At 41.1% G+C, this 26,064-nt stretch overlaps 1 protein-coding gene across 1 annotated transcript; it reads left to right on the top strand.

Annotated features, from left to right (window-relative positions):
• Nucleotides 1-1,490: 1,490 nt before the first annotated feature.
• On the top strand, nucleotides 1,491-12,537 carry txnrd3 (thioredoxin reductase 3). The gene is made up of 16 exons (XM_003442660.5): nucleotides 1,491-1,861; nucleotides 2,452-2,512; nucleotides 3,527-3,636; nucleotides 4,319-4,426; nucleotides 4,835-4,907; nucleotides 5,008-5,127; nucleotides 5,274-5,416; nucleotides 5,764-5,879; nucleotides 6,748-6,973; nucleotides 7,200-7,292; nucleotides 7,694-7,770; nucleotides 9,281-9,437; nucleotides 9,776-9,883; nucleotides 10,139-10,234; nucleotides 10,350-10,484; nucleotides 11,504-12,537. The coding sequence occupies exons 1-16, from the start codon at nucleotides 1,745-1,747 to the stop codon at nucleotides 11,564-11,566; spliced, it is 1,803 nt and encodes a 600-aa protein (XP_003442708.1). The 5' UTR covers nucleotides 1,491-1,744; the 3' UTR covers nucleotides 11,567-12,537.
• The last annotated feature ends 13,527 nt before the right edge of the window (nucleotides 12,538-26,064 follow it).

Genomic DNA, 26,064 nt, shown 5'->3' with positions numbered 1-26,064 from the left:
AGATTAAACTGAGGTCATTGTACTCTGTCCTAAAAATCTTATAAATATGGTGTCTAACCACATACTTGGTCTAAATGGTATTACTTTAGCCTCCAGTAACACTATGAGGAATCTTGTAGTCATTTTTGACCAGGTTATGACTTTTATTGGGAATATTAAACAAAACTGACACAACAGGCTTATTTAAAAGTGAACTGACAGGCAGTGGCTTCAGCTTCCAGGCTCCCATTTTCCCTTTAGGAGATAGACAGCCTCTCTACTTTTATGATTAGGCTTAACACTTTCCTTTTTGCTAAAGCATATAGTTAGGGGTGGATCAGGTGACCCCGAATCCTCCCTTAGTTATGCTGCAATAGTCTTGGCCAGCTGCTATTATCAATCTCTGACTGTCTTCCACAGTGTGTCTTCTTTCCTGTCTTCCTCTCATCACTCCCAACCAATCACAGCAGATGGCCACCCCTCCCTGAGCCTGTTTCTAATTGAGGTTTCTTCCTGTTAAAAGGATTTTTTCCCTTTCCACTGTTACCAAGTGCTTGCTCATAGAGGGCCATGTGATTGTTGAGGTTTTCTATGTTGCCTCTATATTATTGTAGGATCTTAACCTTACAGTATAAAACACCCTGAGGCGACTGTTGTTATGATTTGGTGCTATTTGAATAAAACAGAATTTAAATATTGATTTATGCATGTCTTTATCAATCTATCATCTTGTCTATGTTTTTTCTTCAGAAACCAAAAAAATCGAGAGAAAAATATTTGTATTAATAATAGTTTACGTAGTTTTTTTTATTTTAAATTAAAGTGTATTTAAGACAGGACGTTTTATTATTAGGGATACTGAACTTTTAACAGAAATTGTGCTACAGAGTGGACATTTGGCGTTTGCCATGGGAAGGTGTGACAAAAGGAAGGAATAGACCGTTTAAAAAGGAAGAACCTGGAAAATTATTACAGAGAAAATGTACCTGTGTCACACTTACCAGCAGATGGCGGTAGACACCAGCCTGTAAGCTTTACAGGACCCACAATTAGACAAGTAATATTCATAATAATGCTGAAATACTCGGGGGCTAGGGGCTCACACGGTTGTCAACTTAGCTTTCTGTTGCTGTCAAACGTCAACAATACATCAGTACATTCCTGTACAGCTCCTCTTCCATTCACTCCTGTCTTGACTTAGGATTAGCTGTCTTACGGAGACGCCTGTAGGCCCCCAACTTGTGTTAGCGTCACCTTAACTGACAGTTGCTACTTATTTTTTACGCAGGTGCGCGTTTAATTCTGAAATACTTTATTTTAAGCGGAATATTTTGACTGCATAACAGTTCTTGTACTTTACGGCATGTAATTACCCAACCTTGTGACGTTTATAGGTAGATGCGTTTTATAGCACGAGGTTTCCCGAGTGGGAGGGGTTCTTCCTGCATGTAGTGATTAGCAATGGAGCTCACGGTGAGCGCGGTGACACAGATCGAGCGCACCCACCGTAACGAGACAAGAAATGGTAAAAGACGTTTGGCGCGGTTGGTAGACTAGCTGGTGACAGCAAAGGGAGTAGATCCGGGGATAGACCCGCGGCTCGAGTATATTTTTTAGAAATACTTTCTCTGGGAAACAGACTCGAGATTTAGATCTGTTCTCGAGATTGTACAGAGAGAGACGGTTTGTTCGGTTTTTATCCACCAGCCGTAGCCAGCCGTCTACCTAAGCTTGCCCTGCGCAGGCAGACAGAAATATCTCGAAAATGCCTCCCGTCGAAAATGACAGCGGGAAGAAGGAACTCAAATCTCAGATACAAGAGCTTATCGACTCCAATCAAGTGATTGTGTTCAGCAAAAGCTACTGCCCATTTTGTGTGAAGGTAAGGCGTTTGGTTTGTCGTAGACGGTAGACGCTCCGCGCCGGTCAGAAACTTCCACCTTCTAACGCGAAGTACACGGGCTTGGTCTAATTGCTGGTTTGGCCTTGCTGCGTTAGTACAGTCATCAACTTTGGTGGCTAAAAGTTTACTATTACGCATAAGCTCGCTAAATGACAAAAACAAAACTGAACAGCAAAGCCTTTAATATAATTTACGTTAGGTCGACAATGGCGGAAGATGAATGTCCAGTGTTATACATTTAAGCCTGGGACGCTTTTGCCGCCTCTGAACGAGCTCTTTGGAAAGTCAACTTTACGTATCGTATTGTTCTTCGTTAACTCTGCTAGTGATTAGCTACAATGCGCTGTAAATTCTGAACGCACTGTATTTACAAAGCTGCGCTAATTTATTTAAAATTCATACTTTTCTCCCATTTTAAAATGCTGTCTTCTGCCGCCATAACCTGGACACAAAGGCTTACCTGACAGTTACAAGATGAAGTATTTGTTAGTATGAAATGTTCTAACGTGTGGACAATGTTGTGTGCGTTTGATGTAGGATTAATCTTTTTACCTTATTTGTGTTTTCAGGTGAAAGACTTGTTCAAAGAACTGAAAGTCGAGTGCAATGTGGTGGAGCTGGATCTTATGGGTAAGACTTGCATTGTGAGGTAACTGATAGCCGCTGTGAGGGATATTTAATGTTTGTCAGCAGCTGTTACACTCTGTGGCTGCCCATAAGTGGCTTTATGTGTATTATTCAAATGGTGAATAACTATATAAAAAACAGCTGGGAGTTTTGTAAAGTAAGTGCTTATAGTTAGTTATAGTGTTGTATGATGCTTTCCATTTAAAGGCTTAAAACTGCAGATTCTTTTGAGCAAAACAAATATGTATCACTTCTTACAGCAAATGAGTGACAAAGATGCAGGTATAAACAGGGGATTGACCATCTTTGTCTGTGACCTGGTAGCAATTATATAACTAAAACAATACATGTTTATTGTTTGCTTTATTGGCTATTTTAGTGTAGGTTTTTAAAAATTCACTCATGACAGTCCAGCTGCTTGTTTAAGGCCTGTGTTTCTAATTTGTCTGTTGAAAGCCTCTTCCTGTTTAATGTACATTTTGCTTTGTGCTGTCAGTTTCAAAGCCCTTAATTTAATATATTACATTTTCACAGTAGTGAATTTGCTTTTCTGTTCACATATCGGAAACGTTGTCCTATACTGGTTCACCATGTTAGTCCACACGGTCTGGGCTGTCTTTGTAGAAGCACAAAATGTGCTGAGTCATTCACCGAAGATGGCCCTGTGCCATTATCTCAGTGCACTCGTACCTCACTGCTCCTGTCTTGCTGAGTTAATTGCCAAGGTTTAATGCTAGAGATGGGTTGCACGCAGTGGATGTTAAACGTTAATCGGTGGAAAACCTAACAAACTTAATTACCAGTGGCTATAATTGGTCATAATGTGCAGTAAAAGTCAGCACAGAATCAGCTAAGGAAATTGTTTATTACAGCAGTACACATTACAGGTTTACCCTTCCCTTTTGTTGTTTGTATTTCATTTGCACATCAAAGATGGTATAAACACACAATTCATGGCTAAGTTTCAGCATGTGAAAAACTTGTTGCCATGCATAACCTTTTTTCCCCCTCCTTCAGATAATGGGACAAGCTACCAGGAGATGCTGCTTGAGATGACCGGACAGAAAACGGTTCCTAATGTTTTCATCAACAAGAAGCACATCGGTGGCTGTGACAAAACATTACAGGTAAGCAATGAAAGTCGTCTTGCAGCTGAGATGTTGCTAACACTCATTTTTGTTTTGTTTTTTTCTTGTGGCATAAATATGACATAGTGTCCTCTTCTCATAACAGAAATAGGTTGGTTATTTTTTGTCACAACTGGAAAGAGGTGAAAACAAACCATGTGGTTGTCAGCGTATGATGCTACTAAGCCAAGCTGTGAGAAATTCATTGAAAATGTAAAAAAGAAAAAGATTTATGGTGATTATTCCATCAGGGGTGCATGAACAGGGTGGGCTATGTCGTCTCATACACTTCGTACAGCTGCAGGAAAAAGAAATGCTACTGTATAAAAACTTTAATGAAAATATTCAGAAACATTCAGTAAAATTGCTGCAGCTAATCTTTGTAGACCTAGTTACTTGTAAATAATAATGTTATCCCGACCGGAAGCATCACCCGGAGACTTGAATGGCAAAATTTACCTGTCGCCCAACACACTGCTCATACGAATCCACATCAGATAATGGATGGCAGTGCTACTATCCGACTTGTACTGGGATATCTGTTAATAGCAACACCTGGTATGAAAAAGCTCAGTGTACCCTTTGTTTTTGTTGTTTGTTTTTTTTTAATTGTAACTGTGTTTGAAATGATTAGCATTGCTAAGTGCTACAGTAACAAACGTTGTGTTGCTGTTTGTGTCAGGCCCATAAAGACGGCAGCCTGCAGCAGCTGCTTAACGGCGATAATGAAGACTACGACTACGACCTGATCGTCATCGGAGGCGGCTCTGGAGGCTTGGCCTGCTCAAAGGTGATGTCAGAATTCAATATTTAGCTCCGATTTGACTGCTTTGTGTGAACTGGGGATCCCACAGACAGCCGTGCTTTTGTACTTGTGTGGGGTTGCAGAATTTCAGACATTTGCATGCTTTGTCTCTGGGAGGATTGTTAGCGGGAATTTGACACACTTATATGATAAACAGGACGCAGGACAGAAACTAGAGTACTAGTGTAAATGACAGGAAAACAGAAAAATGTGAAGGCTAAAATGTGTGATCATAATGAAATGTAGTGCAAGGTGGTTCTTGATCTGTGGTTTGTTGGTGATTTCTCAGAACTAGTGTGAAACTAATGCTGATGATGTAATTCACTTACACCACTTCTGTTTGCTCCATAAAACTGTGCAACACAGCAGTAAGATATATTCTTGTAACAACAGGAAGCTGCTATACTGGGGAAGAAGGTCATGGTGTTGGACTACGTTGTGCCCACACCAAAAGGAACCACTTGGGGTATGATACTTCCTTTTAGTAAAACGTTTGACGCAGGATTTGTCTGGATCTGTTGTGGCTGCTAAACGACAGTTTTACTGTGCTCTGCTGTGACGATCAGGTCTTGGAGGAACGTGTGTGAACGTGGGCTGCATTCCCAAGAAGCTGATGCACCAGACAGCCTTGCTGGCCACGGCCATGCAGGACGCGCGCAAGTTCGGCTGGGAGTTCGATGAGACAGGTGAGGGCTCAGGGCACCGACCCAGGAGGTCACACAGGGGTGACATCGCACCAGCTTGCCGTGGTAAATCAGAGGCGAGCCCATTTAGGAGGCACCCCGTAGTCTTTCCACTGCTTCTACTGATGAGTGTCTGTTTCTGTCTTCAGTGAAACACAACTGGGACACGATGAAGACTGCTGTTAACAACTACATTGGCTCCTTGAACTGGGGCTACAGGGTATCACTGAGGGACAAGAATGTCAACTATGTCAATGCCTATGCAGAGTTTGTGGAACCACACAAAATCAAGGTAACTGACTGCTTTAAATGAAAATGAACCTTCAATAAACTCATGCAGAGGTTTAGTCGTTTCATAACTGAATAAAGTCTTCATTTGCTCATGTTACTATCTCACAACCTGTTACTAATCTGTGTAAGCTGTCATCTTAGAAATCATCCTGTTGAATTAACTGTTATTTTCGTCTGTCCTGAACAGGCTTTTCAAAAATACTTATCGGTGTTTAGAAGTTGTTGGCTGTCGTTGCAGTCACCTCACTAGTTGCACAAAAAGCAGATGTTTCAGAAACATCCACTACATTGAAAAGACTTCCTGTTATGTTGCATGTGTATCAAATATTTGTTTGTGTTTCCTGACAGGCTACAAACAAACGAGGGAAGGAGACGTTCTACACAGGAGCCAAGTTTGTTTTGGCTACGGGTGAGAGGCCACGTTACCTGGGCGTTCCCGGAGACAAGGAGTACTGCATCACCAGGTGACAGCACCGTGCAGAGTACACAGAATCTGACAAACTATGTTATAGTGTGTGTGAGTGACTGAAGCTCCATCCAGAGCTCCTTTTTAGACCAGTGGTTGGGTTCATGGGTGTCTGAAATAAGTGTCACTTGCTAAGGGTGTGATCTCTGAAAACAAACCTGCCCTTTAATGATCCAGCAGGTTGTTGTGCCTCAGAGCAGCCGTCTGTCTGCCTGCTCTGTGAATGCTGATGTGAGATTATCCTCAGGTGTCTTTGACGATTATGCTCCTGTCTTGGCAGAGAGGCTCATTTATTCCACAAGATCTTAAACCAGAGCTGTCTGAACAATGTAAGAAACAAGCCTGGGCTTGGTAGGGTTTATTCGGGGATTCTCTTCAGATCTCACAGCTGTTGTTGGACAGTCAGCCAGATTTGGTACTTTTGTTGTCAGCTACTGAAATTAAGCTACACATCCTATAGCTTACGCCTGAAAACGGATAGGATAAGCAGTAATATGGGATATGGTTGGATTTATTTGTTGTGACATGAAATATTTATTTATGAAATATTTGTTTATTTGCAAATCTTTGAAAAAAGGAAATGAATTTAAACTTTTTTCCTACACGCTGGTCACTCAGAGTGCAGGGCAGCGCTGAGCAACATCATGAACCTTGTTCTATTAAATAATCCAGTGTGGCTCAAGGCTTTAAATAAGGATTAGATAGCATGTCTCCACACCCTGTGAGGTAAAAAGAAAAAATAACCTGAAGATCTAGATCAGAATCAGCAGAAGCCAGTGTCACACCTGCTAAATTCTTTGTATGCAAATCTAGCTGCACAAAAACCTGCTTTAACTTCACCTTATTTTTGTTTGTTTTTTTTACAGTGATGACCTCTTCTCGTTGCCTTATTGCCCGGGGAAAACTCTGGTGATCGGAGCGTCCTATGTGGCGTTGGAGTGTGGCGGCTTTCTGGCCGGCCTCGGGCTCGACGTCACCGTCATGGTACGGTCCATCCTGCTGAGGGGCTTCGACCAGGACATGGCCAACCGCGCTGGCGAACACATGGAGGGGCACGGTGTTAAGTTCCTCCGTAAATATGTACCCACAAAGGTGAGCGTTAACACAACCTGCTGTTTGTGATTTAGCTTATTGATCTCAGAGTATGCCTACATGCATTGGTAATAGCTGTAATCTTTAATGTTGTCAGGTCATGTGCTTAATAGGTCAACATTAAAAGCCTTTGATTTATAGTGAACGCAGGAGGTGATCAGTAGACTCTGATCAGTGTATATTTGAATGATGTTTTAAGCCTTTTCTCTTCAATTATGTGTGTCAGATAGAGGAGCTTGAAGCAGGAACTCCTGGCAGGCTGAAGGTGACAGCTAAGTCCACAGAAACCGACGAGATCATCGAGGGAGAGTACAACACTGTATGTATCGCTTCGGTTTTCCTTCACCCCTCTCTCTGCTCCGTCGTCATGTATTTCCGTCACAAGAGTAATCTGTTTCTCTCTCAGCTTATTTCTGTGAAAGCAACTACATTTAGTGTTGCAATAAACACTATTCTGTGGGCATTTTATTAATTGGGCTCCATAGTGTTTAGGGTCCTTTTTTTTTTTTTTTTTTTTTCTTAAACCCCCATTTTTACAGTTTAACTCAACCAAATATATGATGATTTTACATCATCTGTGATATGTTGAGATACTGCCATGTAATCATCAGCTCTCATGTTAGTCTTCAGAAGATGCCATGTCTCTGGAACAATTGGCAGTGACACAAGATTAATATCAAACTGTATTAAAGCTAACAAACTGGGATTTTTGTTCTTCAGGTGTTGATCGCAGTGGGCCGAGACGCATGCACAGACAAGCTCGGCCTGGACAAGGCAGGAGTCAAAGTCAACCCAAAGTAAGTTCAGTATGTTGTTACCTCCGAGGAGGCCATGTTTCGAGTGTATTTGCATGTGTCATTAAATCATCATCAAACTTGATAGGTCAAACTTTTTTTGTGGCTTCTGTAGGCATGTAGACTGGGGTCGAGGTCTGAGAAACTAATGATTGTGACAATCTGGTGTGTATTACCAACACATGGAAATTTTAAAATCTTTATATGGTATTAGCCTGTCACATTTGACCTCTGGCCTCTCCTTCAAGGTCAAATGAGATCAAATGAGATCAAACTTTCATAAAATGTCTCATCTTTAAAACTATTTTTAAAAGTCTGCATCCAAATATCACGTGAGACTTGACCTCTGACCTCACATTTACATTTCACATCTGTCTTTCTGTCAGATACTGTAGTATAATATTTTACTGCACTGCAAACTTCTTGAAGACCAAAGAAAACACAGTGAATATACAGAAAATACAATTAAAAGTAAACACCGCCCAGGGTGAGCTGGCTTGATGGAGGTTTGTGCTCTCTGAGTGCTTGTACATGTGTTCCCCTGTCCCTTTAATACTCGCAGTACAGTCACGGTGATTCAGCAGTTCTTGCTGCTCAGGGCTCTCTGCGTGGTGTGAGTGTTGGGGGAATTTGGTGGGGAGGTGAGTGGTTGCTTGTGGGTAAGATGAGAACACTGCTGTATATCACATTGGTATTAAGTGACAGAACAAAGGAAGTATCTATATTAAAAAGGCTTTCTGCTCTGAGTGCACATGTTTGTTTCTTTGTTTTGTTTGTTTTTGAAAGAGTAAAAGTATAAAATTAGTTTTAGAAAAACATTCTCACAGACTGACACCTTCTGCAGGTCATTGTTGATGCTGTTGATACCAGCATAGAAATGCAGTGTTTTCTATAAGGCTTTCTTTCCACTCTTGTGTGAATAACTGAATGGCTGAGCCTGTGTTGTGAGGCCTGCAGAGATTAAGATGGCATGAGTCCAGCTTTAAAGAGTGTTCTGAGTCATATGGCCCTGTCTCATGACCATAGCAATTTTTAGTTGAAGCCCACCGTTAGCCAGAGGGCTTCTGTGCTCAGAGGCCTGTGGCTGGTTTGCTGGTTCTGCTCCTGCGCAGTGCAGAATACTGCCAGTGATTTGGATACCACTGCAAGTGTGCTTCTCCTTTTTTGCTAAGTATGAATGACCTCATAGCCAGTTATTCATTTCTGCTTTGTCACTGACACACCGCATAAACATTTGTGTGGTGCTCTTTAACCTTGTTTCCTGCAGGCTTTTTGTTGAGTGTATAACTTTCTTTGGTGCTTTCTATAACGGTCCCCAGTCATCTACACAATGTCAGGCTTATTGTAAAGATTTATTATAAAGAAAATATTTGTTATTCAGTTAAAATGAATTTGTAATTTTCTATTATTGTTACACCCACTTAACTTTGAACTTCAACAGTCAGATATTTATTTTGAAGTCACAAAACGGGATAAAAGTCTTAAAGGTATCCTCAATGATCCCATCCTGCAGGAATGGAAAAATTCCTGTGAATGATGAAGAGCAGACCAACGTGCCCCACATCTATGCCATTGGTGACATTCTGGAAGGCAAGTGGGAGCTGACACCTGTAGCCATCCAGGCTGGCAAGCTGCTGGCCCGACGCCTTTACGGAGGATCAACGGTCAAAGTAAGTACAACGTGACTGTCATGATTTCTGACTGTCATACTAAAATCTCTTTGTCCATTAAACTACAACCAACTCAATATTGCCAGACATAAAGTGTCTGAACGGTCTCTTAGTACCTATTTAAGGTGCATAAAGACCAGTTTCGTAGGATGGAAACTGAATGTTAAGGTGCCATTAAGACTAATAATCTTATTTTAAAGAGGTATATTGTTAAAATCTGAAGGAAGTCATTGAAAGGGAAGGACATAAAGAAGGTCAGAATGTTTTGTGCTCCACATGATGAATCTGGTGTTCCATAACAAGATTTTGTTAATCACTAACCAAACGCTGTTTTGCAGTGTGACTACATCAATGTTCCCACCACAGTCTTCACCCCACTGGAGTACGGTTCCTGCGGTCTGCCAGAGGAGAAAGCCATCGAGCTTTACGGCGAGGAAAACATCGAGGTAACAGCTGAATTATTGATGACACACGGGGCTCGGCTGACTGTGCGCTCTGGTTGCTGCTTTCAGATTGAATGAAACTGTCTCTAACTTACTTGGTTGTCAGAGGTTGCCATCATGCAAATGCATGCATTTAGTGTTTTATTCCACAGTCATACAAACTCTTCAGTACATCTGTGAATGCGGCCTGACGTTGGACAGCAGAACGGCATTTGTTTTGAAGCTTTTACATTCATGTGTTTCTGGTCTCATGTTCAGGTGTATCACAGTCTCTTTTGGCCTCTGGAGTTCACCGTACCCGGCAGGGACAACAACAAATGCTACAGCAAGATCATCTGCAACAAACTAGACAACGTAAGATCAGAGAAACTAAAATGCAACCGACAAATGTGCCTGAATCTGTAGCAGCCACCAGCCTGAGCTCCTGATTTTTTTTTTTTTTTTTTTTTTTGTTTATGCCACTCTGCAGGATCGAGTCATCGGTTTCCACTACCTAGGACCAAATGCAGGAGAGGTGACCCAGGGCTTCGGTGCAGCCATGAAGTGTGGTGTCACCAAGGAACAGTTGGACACCACCATCGGCATCCACCCAACCTGTGCTGAGGTAAAAAGACAATGCTGCCACTTTATTTACTTGGGTATCTTTCTGTCTTAGTGGACTGCCTCAGATCCTGCATTTATTTATTTAGGATGGGGTTTTGTTTTTTCGTGAGACACGTAGCCAGCATCCAAGAATTGGTCCAAACCTGGGCTATCTGTAAAAGTTATCGCCACCCTGCCGGGTTGGCAGGTGGCCTGGACACCCAACTGGATACGAGAACAAGACGACACAGGATTTTTAAATTGATTTTTTTTTTTTTTTTTTTTTTTAAATTAGACTAATCTAAGACTGTAAAAAGACTGCACAGTTCAGTGTCAAACCACTCCAGGTCCAGTATGACAACTAATAACTGTTAATTTCCACAGCATTTTGCAATAGCACTTTCGTCAAGCCAGTAAGAACAGGAAATGACACTGGAGCTGCCTTTAGCACACAAACTGCACAGCAAATATGCTGAAGGCAGAAAGAAAGCTGTGCATGTCTGCAGTTGTCCTATCAGACAGCCAGGATAAGAAACAAGGTCCAAAGAGCAGCCATAGACGGCTTGTTTAAAGTGCTTGCATGTCTGTCTTAAGTGGTCTCACTCTTTTATCATGGGCTGGAACAGGATATTCATCGTGTGTAGCACTTGGTAGTTCTTAAACAGAATCAGTGTCTGAATTGTTTGAATATTGTGTGTGTGGTGATGCACGCTTGGGAATAATTGGTGTAATTAGGGGGTATGATTATTCATTATGTTAATGCGTGCTGGTGCTAATGGCAGTGCATTAGGCTGCTGAGGATCCTCTTGTTTGATGGGTTTACATCATATTTATTTCCATTTTCTTACCTTTTACCCCAAATATGTTCATCTGAAACAAACAACAGTGCATTGATGTGACAGCCTGGTATGAAGTTTCATGTTTGGCTGTAGATGAATAAACAAACAAATAGAACTAAGAACAATCCCTTTTCAACCAATGAGAAGATGCCTGTGGCATTAAAGATGTTAATTATGTTCCTGTGTCCTCTTTACCTTCTAGGTCTTTACCACTCTGGAGGTAACCAAGAGCTCTGGTGGAGACATCACACAGTCCGGTTGCTGAGGTTAAACCCTGCTCGTTTAGCAGGCTGCTCTCATGTTAGACTCCCCTACTAAACCTTTTCCTCTTGACTCCCAGTCAACCTTAACTTCAGCCTCACCTCCAGCCCCTCCCTTTACAGGGCATTTATTTCTCAGGAGCACCTGAACATGTAAAACACTCAATCTGACTGGGAGTTATGAGGTAAATGGAGTTGGTCAGGGCTGAAGATCTGCATGTCTTCTGCTCTGGCTGAGGGAGTCTGATGTGAAAGCTGCCTGCTGAACAGCGGGGTTACTCTGCTGATGTTTCTATTGGGCCCCACCAGCGTGTCACTCTCAGAGAAGCCCAAACACACACCATTCCTCAGTGTGTGTTTGGGCTGTTTTTGACGTCCTTACCCGTAACCTCAAATAATTGGGTGGGCAAGGATCGATGTCCCTCTGTAGAAGCACCTGATGGTGGCCCAAACCCTTCGTCCAACCCCCCCGGCCCCCAGATTGATCTATTATAAATTGGCTCATTACCAGGGTTTGAAAGGATGCACAATTCTGGTGCGTGCATAGGTTATCACCATGCCTTCATCATTCCATACATCCTTCGTACAGGTTTATAAGTTGAGCTTGACTTATATGAATATACATGTCTTTGTCAATATTTATCTTTGCTTTGTGGAAGCACCAGAGTTGTCAGTTTTCAAGAGAAGCCTGTGATGCATCAAGAGCCTGGAGACTGTTTCAAATAAGCAAATGGGAAGTTTCCACCTGGATTGCTCTGGTCGTGTTTTTACTCAGTTTGTACGTCAAAAACTCAGTTTGTAATTTAATGACTGCTTGTTGCATTGTGCTGTCTCATATGTATGGTAAAGCTGTATGTCGTTTGGAAGACGGCGCTGCTGTTGCTGTCAACTACCTTTCATCTGTATAAATGGCTTGTTTGTTTGTGTGGAACTTGTAGAGACTACTCGGCGTTAAATAAAGGCATGTCTACCTTCAGGTTTCGTCTGCCTTTGACTCGTGTGACCCAGTTTGGACTTTTATGTGTGAAATGATTTCAGGATTCTGAAACAAGAGAATCTGCTCACAGATTTCCATCTAGGTCAAGAGTAATAAAAGTTTTTTAAAAAAAAAAGTTACAAGTTAGTCATACGGTACTTGATAGTTTTCCATTTAACTTCAGTGTTTCTGCTGAAGAATATGTCATAGGATTTAACTGGACTGATATACTCGCAACACTCTGGCAATAAACTGGTGTACATGGTGTGAACTGGTTAAAATGGAACTTTAAATCTCACATTGTAGTTAAACTTTGCTTTTAGATCAGTTGCACACCACACTTTTTAATTTGTCATAATTTAAAAAAAAAAAAAAAAAATATCATGTTAGTCTGGCAGTACCATCAGCAAACATCTTTTTTTCCTTCTGCCCAAAAAAGAGAGAACACAGACTTTACTTTAGAGCCATTAGACCATTGCAGCTTTTGCTATACTGGTCCACTTTCATTTTGCATTATTACAATCAGAACAGACAAGACTGGTGAACAGGAAAGAGAAGTTGGGGAGGAAGTTAACAGAAGAAGAGGGATGGAGAGGAAAAAACACACAATCTGCTTCATCACCTGCTGGGGAAAAAACAACACGTGAATGTGTAGTAGTAAACATTAAATGTTACTGAGCTGCACACAGTAATAATACAGACATGCTCAGAGGCAGCAGCCAAGCGTCTGAGGAGGCTACCTCTGTGAGCGCGCTTGTGTTCAGAAGGTTTCTCCATCTAAGTGTAATAGTAGGTAGGTGTGGGGAGCCACAGCCCTGCCCCCCAGGACACGAAGCAGGCATCAAGAGGCCCCCAAGAGTACGAGAGTCCCAGGAGGACCACTGCAGGGGGCAATTGTGGCACCCACCTAGAAAAGACCGGGGTCATCCAGCAGCCACAAGGGGCTGCAGCAGTGATCCCGCATGTAGCTACGCCAGAGCAGACCCAGCCCCAACCAGGGTCGATGTAGTCTTTCACCCTTAAATCATATCTTTGTATCACCCTGCACCCTATCACGACACAGTGGTGTTGGGTGCCATCTCCAACAGCGATGAGGCGGCCTACATGGACGAAGTGAAGAATTTGGCATCATGGTGCCAGGACAACCACCTCCAGCTGAACGTCAGCAAGACCAAGGAGCTGGTGGTGGACTTCAGAAGGAGTCAGCACAGAGACTACAAACCCATTTTCATCAATGGAGCTCCAGTGGAGAGGGTGCAGTCCTTCAAATATCTTGGTGTCCACATCTCCTCAGACCTGACATGGGCTGCCCACATTCAGGTCCAGACCAAGAAGGCTAGGCAGCGCCTGTATCACCTCCGACAACTAAGGAAGTTCAGGGTCTCTCCAAAGATCCTCAGGATCTTCTATACAGGCGCTGTGGAGAGTATCCTCACACAGAACATGACAGCGTGGTTCGGGAACAGCTGTGTGAAGGACCAAAAAGCTCTCCAGAGAGTGATCCGTACAGCAGAACGCTGCTGCAGGTTTGCTCTCCCCCCACTTCAGGACACCTACACCAGGAGATGCCGGACTAGAGCAACGCAGATACTGAAGGACCCGTCCCATCCTGGCAACAAACTGTTCCAACTTCTACAATCTGGTAGAAGGTTCCGCATCATCCGGACAAGGACAGAGAGACTCAAGAAGAGCTTTTATCCTCAAGCCATCCGGGCCCTAAACCAACACCCCCCCCCACACACACACACACACGCCATCTCACATCATCTATAATTGACTGAGACTCTCCTCCAGACACTCAATTCCTTTAACTTCCTTTAACTTTAAATATGTTTATATTGTCCATTCTGTAAAATAGTCAGATGTCTATTCATATTAATGTACAGAATTCACCTGCTGCTGCTTCTACTGCACATTCACCCAATGTATATACTATATATATATTTATAATGTTATCCCTCTACCCCCCCCCCCCCCAATGTTTTTGCACATGTCGAGGATCGTGTCAGGATACATTTCACTGTGTGTTATACTTGTATAACTATGCATGTGACAAATAAAGAACCTTGAACCTTGAACCATGGGAACCATATAGTGGTCAAAATGCAATGAATGAATTATGTAAATACTCCAAAAATGTAGCAATACATAGTAAAGCTAATAATAATGGTTTTAAAAATGCAGTTAATCTATACATTTTTCTTTTTGCAGTGAACTCATTAAATATATTCTGTGAGTTAATATCCAGTTTTCCATTTATTTATGTCATACCACATAGTTCCAGTGGTCTCGGTGCTGAAATAAGCAGAGGCGGATGTTTGGAGTGTTGCATATATACACAGGTACACCAGATGAAAATCATCCCGTTGAAGTGGTCAGCCTATTCATGTGGCCTGCATCAGAGAGCCGCAGGGAGATAATAGCATCATTTCCTCCAGGTTTCTGTGGGACTATTCAGCCTCCACAAGTGGCGGTTGTGATCAATAGCAACCAGGCTGGTGTGAAGCCTTTGTTGGGTTCACCTGCTCACATCTGAAAACGATGTCACCTGCACGGCTGCCATGACAACAAGCGCTTTGATGAGTTTTATTTGGCTGATAATCATTTGTTTTAGGGAGTGTTGTGAGCTCAGTGATTCACTGATGTTTGTTATGCCAAAAGCACACAAAGACAGAGGCCTCTCTAAAGGTCTGTGAAGCTTTTGGTGTTGGATTCTGAGCTGAAATGTCCCCGACTTCCTTCTACCTGAATAATGCTCACTTTATGAACAGTTTATTTGTGCATGTAAAGGAATGAAGAAGTAGTGTATGACATTACCAGTTGCTCAGCTTACCAGTTTACCCATCAGCTATGAGAAACTGCCCTTCAGCTGATATCAGTGGAGCAAATTCTAAACAACTTCAAAACCAACTCACTGTTTCACTAGAGGTGTTTCCAACCCCAGTACTGAACCGAAATCATACCATGGAAATTGCATTGTATTTGCAATGTAGTGCACACATTAGCCATCAATTAAAAGACAGCTTTTGTTGATCTTTGTGACAATTTGTGCTTCATTTTTTTTGTGTTTCTGTGACTGATTAAACATAATCAAGCAGTTATATGGGGTATTTATAGTTTCTTTTACGGATCATTTTTCCCCTTTGAAGTTATTTTGCATCTCTCTGTAGTTATGTGACACCGCTTTGTGCCTTTTGTTGATCGATTCCATTTCTGTAGTTGTTTTGCATCTCTTTGTAGTTCTTATGTGTACATTTATTGTACATCTTTGAAGATGTACAATAAATTCCATAAATTCCACCTTTCTTTGTTGTTTAAAATCCCTTTGTAATTGTTTTATGTCTGTTTTTGGATGCTTGCAGTTGTTTAATGTATTGTGTATACTCTGTTTGTTTTTGTTTACAATTCTCTGAGGGTGATTTATATGTCTTTGAAGTTGCTTAGCATCTCTTTGTAGTTGGTTCATCTCCCTTGCTAGCATTTTTCATCTTTTTAAGGGGTGTTGTGCATCTCTGTGGTAGTTTTGCATCTTTTGTGTGTATCGTGAATCTTTTTGTAGTTGTTTTGTGACTCTTTGTGCATTTGATTTTTTTAAAGTTTGCTTTTCATCTTTGTCTTTTTGCATTTCTCTGTAGTTGTCTGATACCTCTTTGTGGGTTTTTCTCTTTTCTTTTTACGTTGAATTGGTTTTGCATCTCTTGTACTTGTTTGTCTCTTTGTGGTAGTTTTATATGTTGCAGTTTTGTGTAGTGTGTGAAGTCTTTTTGGTGCTCGTTGGGCTTGTTTGATGTGTCATTATGGGCAGACATCATCGCTGTCTTTGTTCTGAATCCCATTTTGGCTTTGTGGTGTCCTTGTATTGGTTTTGTGTCCCTTTAAAGCTTCTTTTAATATTTGTAGGTATTTTGGCTCTCACTGATTCCAATCTGCAACAGAATAAAGGCCATTAACAAGTGAAGAGATTGTTACTCAAAAGGCTCATTTGTTTGTAAGTGAGCATCCCCTGTTACACACACTCGAAGGATTATTTCCCCCACTGTAACCCTATACTCTCCAGTGACAACAGCTCATATATCATGGCGATGTACCTGTCCTTTGCACAAAGGCTGCTCAGAAACAGCCCAATGTACACAAAAAAGAGCCCAAGACATCGACCCAAACTTCTCGGAAGGAACCAAATCAGGCCTATTGAGGCTCCACCTCGCATCTCAAAAGCCCCAAAGATTCTGCTGCCAACTTCCTGATGTCAGACACCACAGCATGTCCCAAGAGAGGCCATGTTCATGCCCAGTGAGTCAGTGCTATTATGGAGGCGTGTGCGAGACTTACACAACAACAGGCAGCTGCTTTTAATGCTGTGCTTGATCAGTGGGCTTCTTTTTACTGTAGTGCCACTTTTGTGTGTTTGTGTTTTAATGTCATGCCTCTTCTTATTAAGCATTGATGTTAAAAACCATCTATGTGGGTATGTTTAGCTGTCCCATATAAGGGTTTAACACAAAAATATACTTATAGTATATCTAATGCATCAAGAGTGGTCAAAATAAACCTAACAGTGATAAAATGTCTTGTAGGGTTTTTTTTTTTAGTTCAGTTTTTTCACCTTCTTCTCAGAGGGTCTTGCAAAAACCAACTTGCAGTTTCAGTAAGATGTGTTTTATTTTTTTACTCAACCGCCCTCAAATAGGGAAGTGACATTAGAAACAGATATCTAGACATGCACAAACCACAACGGAGTCAACTTAAATCTCCTTGCTTCCTGTATTCTGGCTAATATGCGTCTGTAGGAAGCGAAGAGCCCTGTCATTACATCTTAAAAATGACTTGTTTGTAACGAGTTGGCGATGAAGCTGGGAGCAGGAAATAGAAACCTTTGATGATATGCAGAGGGTAATCAATGAGAAATGAAAAATCATTGCAGTTTCAGTACTGCATGACTTGCTGATTTCAACACACTCCTTGTCACAGCTGACCTGATGGTGAAACCCGTGCTTATGTAATCATATCTCACGTTATAACTGCACACTCATAATGACCAAAAAAATTCCTTTCTATTGTACTTTTTTTTGTGCAAATGATTAACCCGCACAACATAAAAATGAGTTCACATGAGTGTGTGAGTTTCAAATAGGTAACCTCGGGGACAATGACATGCCTTTCTGTGTAGTTATTGATTAATTTCATCTTAACTGCATTTCCTGGAACTCAAGTCATCATTGATACTGATTTTACCAGGAAACGTGTGTGTTTCCTGTAAGAAAATCTGAGGTGCTGTCAAAGCTGAACGTACAGTCTGATTCACCTGCGCTCTGATCTCAAGTATATATGAGGACAGAGTTATTAGCCCTCTAATGAAAAGCATTTCTCAAATGCTGTTAAACAGCAAATCATTTTTATACAGCTTTTCCTGACATCCTAATTTTATTTCGAATGCTTACATTTTTAAAACTAATTCACAAAATCCCAAAACTACCAGGGTCAAAAGGGTCAGCCCCAGTTTTCTTTGTCTTTTTTTGTCAAGTCCATCTTCCACATGACTGCGCCCTGAACATCAATCCAGTAAGAATGAAATAACATCGCCTGCTCTGCTCAAAATCCCTACTTCAGTTAAGAAATCATCTACTAACAGTTTTTGTCATATATATGTGACTTTCAGTGTATGTGACTAAGCATTTTGTCAGTTTTGTCGTTTTATTCTGGAAGCAGCGAGGCTAGAACAACATCAGGGATCTTTATGTTGAAAATAAGTGTGCCTCATTTACACAGTTACAGAATGTTTGCAAAATGACTGCACCGGGTTTTATTGGATACTTACAAATTTGAAATTATGTCAGAAAACGAGCCCAACTCCAAAGTAAGGCTTCACACTGATATTTCTCCTGTCTCTCATGATAGAATAGAATTAGAATAGAATAGAATTCAACTTTATTGTCATTGCACATGTCACAAGTACAAGACAACAAAATGCAGTTTGCATCCATGCAGAAAGTGCTTTAGCAATAATATAGATATATTACAAAATATATATTAGCAATAATATAGATATATAGACATTGGAAGATATGCATTTATTGGAAGACCAGTTTTCACTGTCACTCTGAAGAATTTGGGAAGAGCTGGGAATCAGCTCTTTGACATCTGTAAACAAGTATGAATGGATCGCAGTCCTGTTTGGAATAGTTACTGCAAAAATAATAATATTGAAGCGGGGGGTGGGGGGGCTGATCTGAGGTGGTAAATATGTTGCATCTGGAGAGACTGTCATTTCTCAAAGATAACAGACTCAATATATGTGAGAGATCCTGGAATCCTCTACTGACATTTTTTAATCAGAACAATGAGTATTGTGTTTCTCTTTTCAAAATACAATAAAAATATTGGGGAAGGGTTATTAGCCCCCCCTAATGATCATAGTCAGTTTTCCATAAGTCTCACACGTCTCCTGAACAATCCCACCCCACTCCTCTTTGGTGAATCTCTCAAGCTCCTCCCAATTTTTGCTCTGCTGTGGTGGACCTTCATCTTCAGTTCATCCCACAGATTTTTAGTGGGATTCAAGGCCAGTCAGGAATGTCCACTGTGATCTTCTGGTATGTTTTGGGTTGTTGTTGTGTTGGAAGACAAAGCAACGTCCCAGGCACAGTTTTCACACATCCTTCTGTCTTCATGATTCTGCCTTCCTTAATGCACTGAGGCATCTCTCACTAGTTTTCTTTCCAGAGTCTTTCAAATCTTTCACTTCCTACCTCTATCAGGCTTTTTCTGTACTGTCTAGCTCTCTTTGAATTTCTTGACTGACACTTGGAAACTCAGAACTCAGAGCATCAGTTTTACCAGCAAAGGGCATTATGAAGTTAAAGCACATAACTGTACAGCAGCAGGCTCAGTAAAAAGGTCAGTTTTTCATGGCACTAATAATGTCGTCTGGTCATTTCTATTTTGAAATAATTGTTGCTTTCTAAAGAGAACTAGTATGTTTAGAAATTAATGCTATGTTGAAAATCCCTTGCACTTGTGAAAATTCTGACCAAAACTTATATCACATTTCGTCCCGTCTGTATTTGTACCCTGCTGCTGATGACACTCTTTGGCCTTTAGAGGGCAGTGTGGTCTCACAAATGTCATGCTCCTGTCCTGTGTGTCTGTGCATGAAAGATCTTACACTGTGATTATAGTTAAACGTCATCTAGGAAAAAAAACTGGTATACAATGTGAAATGCTACATTTGTTGCTTTAAAATGAGTTTTATTACATTTAAAATTGTTTATTCTATTCATTCACACAAACTGCATGCCAGCAAGCCACCAGTACATGTTTTACGCAGTCTCTTTTCATCTCATACCAACCACTGCAGCCTGTTCTTTTTGCACATGATGTTCCAGAGTCAGCTTCCTTCTCCCTCTTCTTCTTCTTCTCTCTCCTAATCCTCCTCTTCCGAAAAAGAAATGTGTTTGCAATAAATTTTCAGGGCAGGTTTTCTAGTAAGGGGGGGAAGCACTGGGTTTGGGTCACATAAACAGAGATGGATTGCAGATAGAGATGGATTCTGCTTTCTTTAGTGGTATGTCACTTTGTTGTCATTATATATAGAAGCAAACTCCTGGACAGAAGAGAAGCAGAAAAGCAGAGGTTTGAGAAACTGCTCCAGTGCTCTCCTTTTACTTACTTTTTGCTTTATCTATGGACTTAATGTCTGATACAAACTCAGTGTAGTTATTGATTAATTTAATCCTGACTGCATTTCCTGGAACACAAGTCATCATGATGGTGATTTTACCAGGAAACGTGTCTGTTTCCTCTAAGAAACTCTGAGGTGCTGACAAAGATGAAGGTACTCTCTGTCCTCACTCGCTGTCACATGTCTCTGTTTAAGATTAAGATGTTTGTAATAAACATATACAGCAGAGTATCTGTTTCAGTCTGATTTACCTGTGGCCTGATCTGACGCCAGGGCACTGATCTTGTCCTCCCTCTTCTTCTTCCTCCACCTAATCCTCCTCTTCTGCAAATGAAATGCGTTTGCAATAAATTTTCTGGGCAGGTTTTCTAGTAAGGGAAATGCTTTTGGCTTGGGTCACATAAACTGAGATTGATTCTCCCTTCACTCAGCAGTATGTCACTTTTGTTTTCATTGTACGGAAGCAAACCGCTTGACAGACAAGAGGCAGAAAAACAAAGGTTTGTGAAATTGTTCCAGTGCTTTTCTTCTACTTACTTTTTGCTTTATCTATGGACTTGAAGTCTGATGTCACTTGAGTCAGCGCCAGCTGGTCCTGAATACTACAACTGTGAAAACTCGGAGTGTGAATGTGTGGAGTTAGAAAGGAGTGAGCTTATCAGTCCTGTCTCTGCCAAGGCTAGCTTCTCAAGGGTAATTGGCTGCTACTAGCATAACAAATAAAAATCCCAAATTCTCCAAATTTCTAATTCATTAAAATGTTTTTTCACATCTATTTTTAGTTTTAGTTAACTACAATAACCTTAATGCAGTACTAAAGATTTGATCCATAATGCTTTATTTACACAGAGGTGCTTTGAGCTAAATGCTAACATGAGTTTGTCAACTCTCACTCTCAACAAGCACTTTGTCATGTATGTTTTCTCCACTGAATTAACAGAAAACAAAACTAAATAGCAGAGCTCATTTGTGTTTTTCACCTTTCGCGTGGATACTTCCTGTACTTAAGATAGAGAAGAAAATAATGTGAATTAAACAGCAACAGATTTGTACTTGAGGACCTGTAACTTGACATAACATAAGGGTAAAATGTGGCATGGCTTCATTTGATATACTAAAGTTATTGGACAACAAAGTCAGCGGATTCTTAGAGGGTCAGGAGAAAACCGTTCTCAGACTCACTAAACATGCCTGAGTTCATCCTGCTTTTTGGTACTTGTTTTTAAAATTCTTTGTTTTGTTTTTGTTTTTGTCTGTGTCAGTGACATTTTGCAGGTGAAGCCCTCGGGCATTGGGCTTGTGCCCAGGTAAGTCCTTTCAACGACCCCTCTGTGTTCCCTCACAGCAGATTCAAACAGACAGCTGGCCATGCCAAACCTGGTTTTCTGACCTTTGACCATGTATTGACTCTGCTTGACACCTCTCGTCTGATTGGTCAGTCGCTGGGGGAATGTGCCCTGACTTCCTGCCAGTAGTAACCCGTCAGCCATTACCCATCATTCCATTCTCAGACAGTAAACACTGGCAGGCTTCACACCGTCTTGCCATCAGGCCTGTGGTTTGATCAGTCGCGTGTCTCCTAACTCTTTCCGACTTCTCCCGGGGATCCGAATCATGAGGCCTGGGACAACGTACTTTAGGAATGTGAGGAGGTCAGAAGTCAACAGTAGTTCTGCAGGAAGCCCTTACTGCTCTAATTAGCTAAACCTGGATCTACTAGTTGCATTAGCTTTACCAGTTTCAGGCCTCAAGGTTTGGAGCAGGAGCAGTGGTCGGCTTGCTACAGTGCACTCTCCTGTGGAGGCTAAACACAAGCTAGGATGCGTATCACATGCATCGCTGTTGTTTATGAACTAAGCTTTTATCCTGGTTCTGTAAATGCTGTGCAGGAGTCAAAAGTCCAACGTGAATAAAGACATTAGTTGTTCCAAGAAGGCCATCTCCTTTATTTATGGTGGAAAAAGTGACAGAGCAGAAATTCCTGCGTAATCCTGGACTGTGAATGTGAGTGTGAATGCAGATAAGCTGGAAAAAGGCTGTAGCAGAAGTGCGTCATCACTGGAGTATATATTTCAATTTATGACGTTCTGGAAGAATCACAGGTCTGCAGCAAAAACAAACCTTTCGGGATTTATAACATGCAAACCTTGTTTTGTCTTTTTCAAAACTTATCTTCAAAATACGTCTCATTTACAGAAAGACGTGTTTGTTAAACATAATGGCCTTTTTCTTTAAGTGCCTTGAGGCGACTGCTGCTTTGATGTGGCTCTATATAAATAAAATGGAATTGAATTTCTTGGCTAAAATTTCACTCGTATCCTCGAACCTTTGTTTCGGTTTTTGCAATTTGATCTCCAGCGTACGTAATGAACAATTGTGTATGTTATGTAGGTCATATACATGAATGAATATACAGATCATTTTTATACTCCTGAAGATTTTCTGTATAGTTCTTTCATGGTGCTCAATAATGAGGTGAACGTGACCCCACCCTTTCTTCCTATCTTTTGCAGACCTCTTTAAATATTTACTGAAGACTCAAACTGTGCTAAAACAACATAGATTATTCAGGTCTCCTCGTGACAGACGAATCCCTCAGTTTATCACTCTTTGGGTGCTGGTCAAAAGCCAGAAATCACAAAAACTGTGCGAGAACAACTAGAAGCAGAGAGAATAGCATCTGTTGATATCTTTTAGTCTTGATAACACAGCACAGAAAAGACCTGTGATATTTATACACTACTCCAAAATTTAAAAGGAGCACTTCAAAAGCACCACAGATCTTAAGGAAAAAAGGGGGGAAAATCATCGGGTAATTTGTTAAGAATGAAAGGATGGCACATCTTTTGATGGATATAAAATGATCAGCCTACAGAGGGCTGAGTTCAAAGACACCTCAAAAGTCAGAGTGAAAAATGGTACAGCAGGCTTGTTCATTTTGACTAAATGTCATTACAAAAATGGTACCCAGTAGTTTGTATGGCCCCCCATGTGCTTGTATACATCGCTTACAACATTGGGGCATGCTCCTAATAAGACCGCCAGTAGGAACCAGTACCCACAGCACCAGAGTACGATCTGACAGTGGGTTAAAGGATTTCATCCTGATACCTAACGGCGGTCATGGTTCTGTTGCCTGGCCTGTAGAGTTCTGTGTGTCCCTCAGTGCCTCCCCAGACAATCAGTGACCCACCACCAAACCAGTCATGCTGAACAATATACAGGCAGCATGTCATCCTCCATGGTTTCTCCAGACTCTTTAATGTTTGTCCCCTGTGCTCAGAGCGAACCATCTGTGAAAAACACAGGGTGGCAAATACCAAGCTCCATAGTGCCACGTAGTGAGCACAGAGCCCACTAGAAGACGTTGGGCCCTCAGCCACCCTCATGAAGTCTGTTTCTAAATGTTTGGTCAGAGACATTCACACCAGTGTCATTTTGGGGGTTATTTTGTAGCTCCGGCAGTGCTCATTATGTTCCTCCTTGCACAAAGGTGCAGATACTGGTTCTGCTCCTGTCTCCTGGAATCTCCTCCATGCTCTTGACACTGTGCTGGGAGACACAGCAAACCTGATGATGATGACACATTGATGTGCCAGCCTGGAGGAGCTGGACTACCTGCACAACCTCTGTAGGGTCCAGGTATCACCTCATGCTATCAGCAATGACACTGACCCTAAGAAAATGCAAAATAGTGAAAACACAGAAAAGCTCTTTTGGGGTTTGTCACTCTGATCTCTGCCACGCACAGTGAAACAGTGTTCCTTTAGACTGTGTGCACTCAGTGCTTATGTCTGATGTATTCTTATTATAATCATTCAACCTTCGAGGAGTCGTTTTGAGGCATTTATTTGAGTTTTCAAATGTTTATTTGGTGCAATTAGTTTATAATGTGGGGACCTCTGTGACAGGAAGGACTGGTATTAAAATCTTTCTCATCATTATCATTATTTCAAAAAATAATTTCTGGGTTCAGTAAGAGAATTACACTGATGTGCTTTTACAAGACCGATCAGCTGGAGATTGTTGGTGGTAAAAAAAATTCTCCCATTCACATATAACTTACACAAGAAGATTTTTTAACATCAATTTTGTATGATAGCTGCTCAGTGGACCAAAGGTTAAATGAATCATTTCTGTTATTAAAGCAAAAGACTGGTTATCCCCTGTTAAGGTACTGTGAGGTCAGTATATATGGACAATGACTTATTCTTTGCAATTTTGCCTCTGTGCACCACTACAGGGAATTTTAAACGATCAATTTCAGTTTTAATTCAAGAAGTTTAAGAAAAGCATTTCATTAACAATTTAGGAATTACAGGCATTTTATACATAATCGCCCATTTTCAGAGGGTCGAAGGTAATTGGACAACTGACCGATGAGCATTTTCATGATCAGGTGAAGCCTCCTTACTTGTTGTTCCATGGCAAAATAAACAGATAAAAGATCTGAAGTTGGTTTAAAGTGTTGAACTTGCCTCTCGTGGCTGTACACTGGAAGCCTGAATATGATGTCTGTGAAGGAGAACATCACTAGGCTGAAACACCAAAACAAACCAATCAGGCAGATCACAAAAACTTCAGGAAATTTTAGGAATAGAAATCTAGGCGTAAATGTCTGGTAGAGCAGATCATCTGCTAATCGGAAGATTGGTGGTTCAGTCCCTGGCTGCTCCAGTCTACATGTCAAAGACAGGCATGTTGTGACTGGTAGATAGAAAACACTTCGACAGAAAGACTATAGCAAAAAGTGCTTGTATGGAAGGGTGAATGAGGCAAGTTGTGTAAAGTGCTTTGAGTTCTCAGATAGAGTAGAAAAGTGCTATATAACCTTCTTAAAAAGAAGGAATGAACTTGTCAGTATAGCAAGACCACAGAAACCTGAAGTGGATGATGACAGAATTATTTCCATGGTTAAGGAAAATAACTTTAGAACATTTAGCTAAGTCTGGAACTCTCTCAAAGAGGCTGGCATGTTAGAGTCAACGTCTACAATTAAGTCTGCAAACCACTCAAGAACAGTATCACTGTGCAAGCATTTTTAGATGTTGCCAAAAAATAAAAACATAACAAATAAACAAAAAATATCTAAATGAGTATGTTCAGTGGTATAAAATTAACTTGCAGCAAAATGAGTGGAAGAGAAAAGCTTGGCGAAGAAAAGGGGCCGATGGTGATCTGAAGCATCCTGTATGATCTGTTAAACATGGTAGAGGAAGTGTCAGCCACCCGATCTCAAAACAACAGAGCATTGTTTTACAGTTATTACATACAAAACTGAAGGCCGAAAGACCCACAGGTGGCTGTAGTAAAGGCCCAACAGAGCTCCGCAAGAGGAGAGCCAGCATTTTGTGATGCTCGTGGTTTCTAGACAGGCAGGTTTTGCATTTTCTCGTTAAAAACAGTCCTTATTATCTCCTATCCTAAATGTTGGTTTTTCCAGCTACTTTTGATCCTCTGGAAATGGGGGTGCATAATTCCTGCTGTTGGCTGGGAACTGATTTTTATAGACCAGTCCCCATTCCGAATTGGAAAAAGAACCACACCTTTCCAACGCATCTAACATTTCAGGCGATGGCTTTCTCTGGGTGTTTCTTTGCTAATCTTAAAATGTAGTTTTGTCCCAGCATCATAAAAAACATGTCGGAAACCAGTCATGTCTTTAATATTTCTGGTATTAAATTTTGTTCTATTTGTACGAACATTTTACACATTTTTTAAAGACTGAAATTCAGCAAGCTTTTAAAATCTAAGGTTTGAAATTCATAAAAGGTGCAAGACTCAGATCTCTAGAAGCATTTCCACCAGTGATATTAATTTATTTTTGTATTAATTTTACATTAATGAAT

This window comes from Oreochromis niloticus, linkage group LG5 (genome assembly GCF_001858045.2).
Source record: "Oreochromis niloticus isolate F11D_XX linkage group LG5, O_niloticus_UMD_NMBU, whole genome shotgun sequence".
NCBI classification, from domain to species: Eukaryota; Metazoa; Chordata; class Actinopteri; order Cichliformes; family Cichlidae; genus Oreochromis; species Oreochromis niloticus.
This window is presented reverse-complemented; position numbering and strand designations above follow the sequence as displayed.